Source organism: Camelina sativa, chromosome 7, assembly GCF_000633955.1.
Source record: "Camelina sativa cultivar DH55 chromosome 7, Cs, whole genome shotgun sequence".
NCBI lineage: Eukaryota > Viridiplantae > Streptophyta > Magnoliopsida > Brassicales > Brassicaceae > Camelina > Camelina sativa.
Window position 1 is genome coordinate 8,551,608 of NC_025691.1, and position 7,617 is coordinate 8,559,224.

At 35.0% G+C, this 7,617-nt stretch overlaps 2 protein-coding genes across 3 annotated transcripts in view; one reads left to right on the top strand and one right to left on the bottom strand.

The window, feature by feature from the left end:
- LOC104700743 (AP-1 complex subunit gamma-2) overlaps positions 1-4,262 on the top strand; it is an 8,526-nt gene extending 4,264 nt beyond the window's left edge. Inside the window, exons 9-19 of one of the 2 annotated variants that reach the window (XM_010416307.2) lie at positions 221-275; positions 415-537; positions 630-725; positions 1,134-1,261; positions 1,456-1,560; positions 1,673-1,932; positions 2,214-2,441; positions 2,541-2,716; positions 3,000-3,098; positions 3,216-3,322; positions 4,006-4,262. In XM_010416307.2, coding sequence (XP_010414609.1) covers positions 221-275; positions 415-537; positions 630-725; positions 1,134-1,261; positions 1,456-1,560; positions 1,673-1,932; positions 2,214-2,441; positions 2,541-2,716; positions 3,000-3,098; positions 3,216-3,311 — 1,366 coding nt within the window. In that variant the 3' untranslated portion in view covers positions 3,312-3,322; positions 4,006-4,262. Of the gene's footprint in view, positions 1-220; positions 276-414; positions 538-629; positions 726-1,133; positions 1,262-1,455; positions 1,561-1,672; positions 1,933-2,213; positions 2,442-2,540; positions 2,717-2,999; positions 3,099-3,215; positions 3,546-4,005 lie in introns of those variants that run through there. The other variant, XM_010416306.1, reaches the window with a different exon arrangement.
- Positions 5,204-7,615, bottom strand: LOC104704439 (transcription factor EMB1444-like; the record flags this gene model as incomplete). Its single annotated transcript, XM_010420531.1, has 7 exons — positions 5,204-5,917; positions 6,011-6,067; positions 6,186-6,227; positions 6,349-6,454; positions 6,881-7,060; positions 7,165-7,215; positions 7,494-7,615. Coding segments are annotated over 7 exons (1,125 nt in total), but the record flags the coding sequence as incomplete, so codon positions are not given.

Consider the following 7,617-nt stretch of genomic DNA (forward strand, 5'->3'; position numbering starts at 1 on the left):
CTTGCTGCAAAAATATGCTCCATTGTTGAAAAGTAAGTTTCACGACTTTTCAGCCAGCGTGTACTGATATTTCATTTAGCTGGTAGATGGTAACTGAACATTTTAATTTGTAACAAAGATCTGAGTAAAGCTAAATTAAAAGTAATCCCTGAATTTTATCAGAATGCTGGCCTGGATGAATGGTGTCCTTCAGACCTGATTGTATTTCCTTTCTGACTAGGTTTGCTCCAGAGAAAATCTGGTACATTGATCAAATGCTAAAGGTTCTATCTGAGGTATACTTTTTAACCCAGGTCGTGAAATTACAATTTCTCCATATATTTATCAGTATCAATTGACATGCAGGCTTCTTTAACTAAAAACAAACTCTTTACTTCATATGAAAATAAGTAGATCTTAATTTGAGACATGTAGGCTGGAACTTATGTGAAAGAGGATGTGTGGCACGCGTTGATTGTTGTAATAACAAATGCCCCTCATCTCCATGGGTACACTGTCAGGGCTTTGTACAGAGCATTACATACATCTTGTGAACAGGTTGGATGACATTTTTCTTTGGTCAGGCGTTTCCTAAATTGTAGTATCTTGTAACTTAGGAGTAAGAGGATCATTTGTGATGTTTGGTACAGGAAAGTCTTGTGCGTGTTGCAGTATGGTGCATAGGAGAATATGCTGATCTGTTGGTAAACAATTCTGGAATGCTTGACTTAGAAGATCCAATAACGGTGAGTACTATCATCCTGCACGAAGGGCTTATTTTTGTGACTGATACTGGAGGCGCAGTTACGGGATCTCTTTCTTGATTTTTTTTTGTCTTGTAACATTTTTGTCCTTCACTGATTTGCGTGGGATCCTCACACCCTAGAAAATATTAACTAATCTCCGTTTTATGAATTTTCTGCGCCGGCTAGTTCTCTGGTTGATAAAAGGAAAATGGTTTCAGTTGTTATTCTCTGTGTCTTATGCGGGTTATTATTCCTTACTATTTGATTACCCAGTCAAATAGATTTATTGCTGAAATTTTCTGCCCGCGACTTTTTGAATGATCATCTTTACATGCTAAAGACTTGTTTGTTCAATGTAGATATTAGATGGATAGATACTAATTTGAGTTCTCAAGCTTCTGTAATCAGGTAACAGAATCAGATGCAGTGGATGTTATCGAGACTGCTATTAAGCATCATACTTCGGATGTCACAACGAAGGCAATGGCACTCATTGCTCTTTTAAAGATCTCATCTCGTTTTCCTTCTTGTTCAGAGTATGCCAACTCCTACCTACCTTTATTATGTCTACTCAGTTGATTCCAGAGTTTTTGGTTACTAGGGTATAAAGTATAATCATGCCTGAAGTCTTTTCACGTCCCTGTAAACTTTTTTCTTAAAAATTAGGTGGCAGTGAAAATTAGTCCATGCTACTTTTCATCAGTGATAGGCTTCTTGTATTTGTTTACAGGAGGGTTAAAAGTATTATAGGACAAAACAAAGGTAGCTTTGTCTTAGAACTGCAACAAAGATCTATGGAGTTTAGTTCAGTTATTCAAAAGCATCAGAATATAAGGTAATTCTTTCGATGATACTGAACATATCTGTTCTCATTGATTTTGGATGAGAAGGTTCCATGGATCAATATCTACTAAATTATTCAACACAATCGATCTGTATACATGCAGATCTACCTTGCTTGAAAGAATGCCTGTCCTTGATGAGGCAACATTTAGTGGAAGGAGAGCTGGTTCTTTACCTGCATCTGTCTCAACTTCCGGAAAATCACCGCTTAGTATTCCGAATGGTGTTGCTAAAGCTGCTGCAGCTCCTCTTGTTGATTTACTTGACCTGAGTTCTGATGATACTCCTGCACCAACCTCCTCTGGTGACAACTTTCTTCAAGATCTTCTTGGTGTTGATATAACGCAGCCTTCAGCACAACCTGGTTAGATTTCCAAACTTATACTATACCACTCCACCAGTTGGAACAAAAAAAATAACTTAAAAGCATAGCATCTGTCGGGTCAGAGATCTGGTATGGCAACTGATAATGATAACCATCTGTATAGCATATCTTCTTGGAGTCTTAGTTGGAACATAATTCATAGACGTTTCTTTAGCCGATATATAGTGTTACGTTTTGTAAAATGATTGGGATGTTCAGTTGTGAAGTTGCATCTTAATGTCTAAATCTTTGAGCTTGTTGTTTACCCCTGCGTCTATCAGTTTCAGGTATGCAACCATCGCAAGCTGGAGCGGATATTCTTTTGGATTTGTTGTCAATCGGAACTCCTTCCCCTGTGCAAAATGGCTCGACGAATGGAGACTTGTTATCTATGCAAGATAACAATGCTCCAATAGCATCCATGGATACAATTTCATCAACTTCTCCCACTGCGCCTTCTTCTATGATGGATTTATTGGACGGATTTGGCTCCACCCCACCAAAGAACGGTAAAGATACGATGTTAAGCATTGAAAAGTTACTGTGCACAATTTTCCCTCAGTTTCCGTGTTTTTAAAATGTGATGTTGGCATCTATTTCCTTCACAGAGGACAAGAGCCCAGCATATCCGTCCATTGTTGCTTTTGAAAGCAGCTCCTTGAAGATTGAGTTCATCTTCACAAAGAAACCAGAAAACCCTCAAACGACAGATATTGTGGGCAATTTCACAAATCTTTCTCCTAACGTGTACACAGATTTTCTATTCCAGGCTGCAGTTCCAAAGGTCAGGTCTCAAACTTGCTTTTTTTTGTGTGTGTTATAAGCCTTTCGCTTCATAGTTTACTCCAGAAAATATTTCCAAAACAAAAAGCTGTCATGGGCTTCATGGCCATAATAAATTGATGCTTTAGACCTTGGAACTGTTTTGGATTAAGATTCGTGTCTGTCTAAGTTTCCATGATATGTTTTATTAGTTTGATCTGAGATTTCGAAACGATCTGGTTTCTGAAGTTTTGTTGACGATGTTCTAGTATATTCCTAATATTTGATAATCACACACATTGCAGTTTCTACAACTTCACCTGGATCCCGCTAGCAGCAACTCTCTTCCAGCCAACGGAAGCATTAAACAAACTATGAGAGTTACAAATAGCCAACAGGGAAAGGTATTATTCCCTTATTCCTCTGACCAGATTTATATAACATTTAGCACAACCCTCGATCTGCTGTGAAACCGAGACCGCCGAACTCTCAGAATAATCGCTGTTGTTTCACCGTTTCAGAAACCCATTGTGATGAGGATGAGGGTAGGTTACAAAATTAATGGCAAAGATGTATTGGAAGAAGGACAAATCAACAATTTCCCACGTGGGTTATGAGAAATTTTCAGGTATTCCAAGATTATTATACATATTCCTAATTTTATATATGATCACTTCCCATAGACTAAAACAAAGTTCGTCATAGAACGTTTGTGTGTGTATTCGTTGTGGCTTTGTGTGAAATTTGGGTTTAAAGAGATATCTTTTTGATGATAGTTTGACTTCGAGTTATGAGAATGTGTCTTGTCAAATGTTATTTTCTTCGCTGCTTCGACCTCTGTTTCATCATTATTAGTGGAACTTGTCATTAAAAAAAAAAAAAATCACAAAAATGTTTGGAGGGTTTGTTTCCTTTGTAATGGTTATGTCGAAATTGGGAATCTATGGATGAAGGTTTGAGTTTTGAATGAAATACAGTATGTAGTTCATACGTTCATATGATTTGATGTTGTTGTCTAGTTTAATTTGATTAGTGGATTTCTCATGTTAGCGAGGGATCATGGACTCATTTAGTTAAGATTCTTTACATGAAAATACGTAAAGACGACAATATGATACTTCTCAGAAAACATTCATAAATACTAATTTTGCATGGCAGTTTTAAATAGTTGGTATTCATAATTTGGAGAATTGCCGTAGTGATAACTCTTAATTGAGATATTACCAAAACCATCTCTTTAGGTCCTTGGCATTTGATCTCAAATGTTTTTGGTGTTAATTAAGAAGATACTTCTATCGCTGGATCTTATAGGTTGGTTAGTGAAATCGTGGATTACGGACAAGAACCCGATAGTACTGCAAAATCGCCTGTGACCAAATTAACAGCATGTCTTTTTATAAAATTGTGTCTGCTGACCTCAATCGTCACAGACGGGGTTGGGCACGAAACGTGTAACCACGACTGGTGGATGTAACGCTTAAATGGAACATAGACAATTTGCACGGTTTACCTGTTTACTTTTAAATCAGTATATTACATTTATATACTACAGTTGAGAAAAAGGTTATATTTGGTTAATTAAGACACGAAATTCCTTCATTTTTTTCTCTTGCTTTGTAATCATACACTTTCTTTAACTTCTATTTTTTAATTAGTTGTTAAAATATTCTAAATCAGTATAATAATCGAAAATCAAAACTCAAAATAAATAGATAGACAAAATTTTTAGTTTTCAACAAATATTGTATGTGACGGATAGAGACGCCTACCTAAGCCCCATATATACTGTTTGTTTATGCACACTGCTGTTTAGGTTGTGTTTACATTTACAATGCCGTCCAAACGTGCTATATTAGCCGACTAGTCCATTTTCTTGAACATTTACTAAAACATACAACAATATGTGTATACCGCAATCATTTGATTTATTTTTCTGGTTTATAACATGAACATATTCATCAAACTAATAGCAATTTCATTTTTAAACACTAATTGTAGCTATATATAGCTAAACAAAACAAAATGAAAGAAGTCCTTGATAACTTACAAAATGTGTGGATTATATTTACATACCTTAAATCAGATTAGTTTCTCCAGATTTTAAGTCTAATGATTTCTCTGAAATTGGGTTGAATGTAAAATAATTTGTATTTATAAATTTTCGTACCTCTCAACTAATCAGCATACCATTTTCTCAAGTTTTTGTGATAATTATAAGAGACTGGTTTCTTGACCAAATGAAGTATGTAATTATGTATACAAAACGAAGGGTGATGAAATAAAGTAGAAAAAACTCGGTTATAGTCTAACTAAGTAAAACATTATAAATTCCATTCCAAGATAGAATTATATGTTGTATAGATTATATTACCTTTTTCAATTTATAAATTTTACGTGATATTTTTGTTCAAGACATGGAATCTGCAAAATTTTAACACAAGTACCGTTAAAACAACGTACTATGTCACTATGTCAGAAACAAGACATACACACTGTTTCAATACCAATATTATTATAAAAATATTATTTTTATTTATTATTTTATTGCCAACGAAGAGAAAAATAAAATCTAAGAATTGATAATGTCAGACTACGAAAATTCTTAGTACAATTTATACTTATTGTACGAAAGAGAGAGAGAGAGATTTGAATAAACTTAATAATCCTCACTAAGAAACCCACCTATCTTATTCTCTCTATCGTAATTATTATTGTTGCAATTATTGCTATAGTTATAAATATCATTATTACTATTGTAATTATTATGGTTATGATTATTACTACCCTCACCCACCAAATCATTACGTTCAGCCCTAAACGAATCATTTTGATCTTCTTGACTCATTTCTTCTTTAGCACTGTGGTGAAACGGGAAGTATCCTGGCTGAGTCGCCGGAGGTACAACCGACGGGAGCTTAGAGAGAAGCGCCTCGAGGCTACTCATCGACGGTGTGATCTTCATCGAAAGAGGTAGAGGCGCCGGTGCAGCCGCTCCTACCGCTTGTGGCTGCAAGAAGCGGTGGTTGTGGTCAGAGTGATAAAACTGGTGCTCAGGCTGCTGCTGTGAAGGAGCCACTCCAGGGAAGTGCCATGTTTCAGAAGGTGATGCGTTGATGAAAGGGTAACCAGAAGAAGAAGGATGAGGAAGAAGAACTCCAGGGATGCTCTCTATATAGCTCAGCTTTTTTCTTAGCATCACAACATAGCTTAAATCCTCTATCACCTTTAATAAAAACAATTTAATACGTAAATATATCATCTTATATATATACAAAGTGTATTACATATAGAGCGAGAGAGAGAGGGAGTGAGAAACCTTGTTAACAGCTCCTAACTGGACAACACCTTCTCGAACAGAAATCAAGGCAATGGTCTGCAAGCGATATTCATTTTCATGTAATTATATATAGAGAGCTATACTTTACTAGTTTGATGTATGATAATGCATATCTTTAGAAGTAAAAAAAAAAAAGAGTTGGAGAAACATATACTTTGATACCAGACTGAAACTGAGCTTCCCATGTCCTAGGGTACTGCACAATTACATAAATTTTCAACTAGTATTAGTGATACATTTTTATTTCCTCTAAAACGGTAATAGCATGCACGGGTGTATGTAAAGAAGTGGATAGGTAGGTATATGCATATGCTTACTGAGTCAGCAGAGTTGTGCCAAGCAGATAAAAAGTTAATCTCTTGGTCATTAGGTTCTTTGTAAATCCACTTGTGACTGTGATCTGCAGCTACTTTTCCTATCAACCTGCACAAAATTTCAGAACACTTCAATCATTAGACTATTAGTATTAAATTAATTAACAAGTAATAATTTATTTAGTTGACAGTTAATGATTAATTAAATACTCCTCTCTTGTCCTTGAGGCGTTTAAACAGTTATAGATCATAACCTTTGAATTGAGAAAAAGAGGTAGTTTGACTCGTAACTTTCTAAAACCACCTTCTTTACATATACATACATATAGATATAAAAATCTAAGTAAGAAAATAGGTGTTGAAATAGTACCAAAAGACACTGTTAACATACAAAAAAAGTGAATCACAAAAGAGAGAAAGTACTATATATATATATAAGAAAAACGAAATATTTCTCGGGAAAAAGATTAAATAAACTTCCTTGTGAACAAATCTTTTGTGGTAAAAAAAAAAAGTGTATATTATCCTCACATACCCTTCTCCATAATTATAGATTTCATGCGACATCTTGAAGAACAACTCAGGCTGAAGCCCTTGATATTGTTGAAAATCACTACTTCCATAAGCGGCCGAGCCGCCACCGCTACACTCACCAGTACTTACTTCCCCGGCAGAAGCTGCAAAGTTGCAAAACCCATCTTCCCAAACCAAGATCCTGCCAAAATTAAAACACACGTATTATTAAATGTTATTCACCACAAAATCTTTTTTTTTATATATATATGCATACAAGTTTGTAGAGGTGGTTTTTATCTTTACCAGTTTCTTCTGTTTCCTCTCGATCTATCATAAGCTCCTTGACCATCCCATCTACTTGCAAATAACACCAAATGATCATCACATATGCATCATTTAATGATTTTTAAACAAAGATTTTGTTTTATAAAGTACACTTAATTAATTATAATATAAGCCCCAAGCAAAACTCAAAGATTAAAATATACATATATATATAAATCACAGAAGAATAGAAAAGGAATAGGATAACACGAAAGTCGAAATATTTTTTTTTTTTAAACACCAAAGTTTTATACTTGTTCTATATGTATATTATATTATATACGTTTGATTTTGAATGAAAAGCTTACTTGGGAGGAGGATAGTTTCTGGGCAAGATCCTCCAAAAGACAGCATAAACCCATTGAAAATTCTCATGGATGCATAAGCTTCTTAGTGTGTGTTGAAGAAGATGAGTCACCGCTAATGGATTTA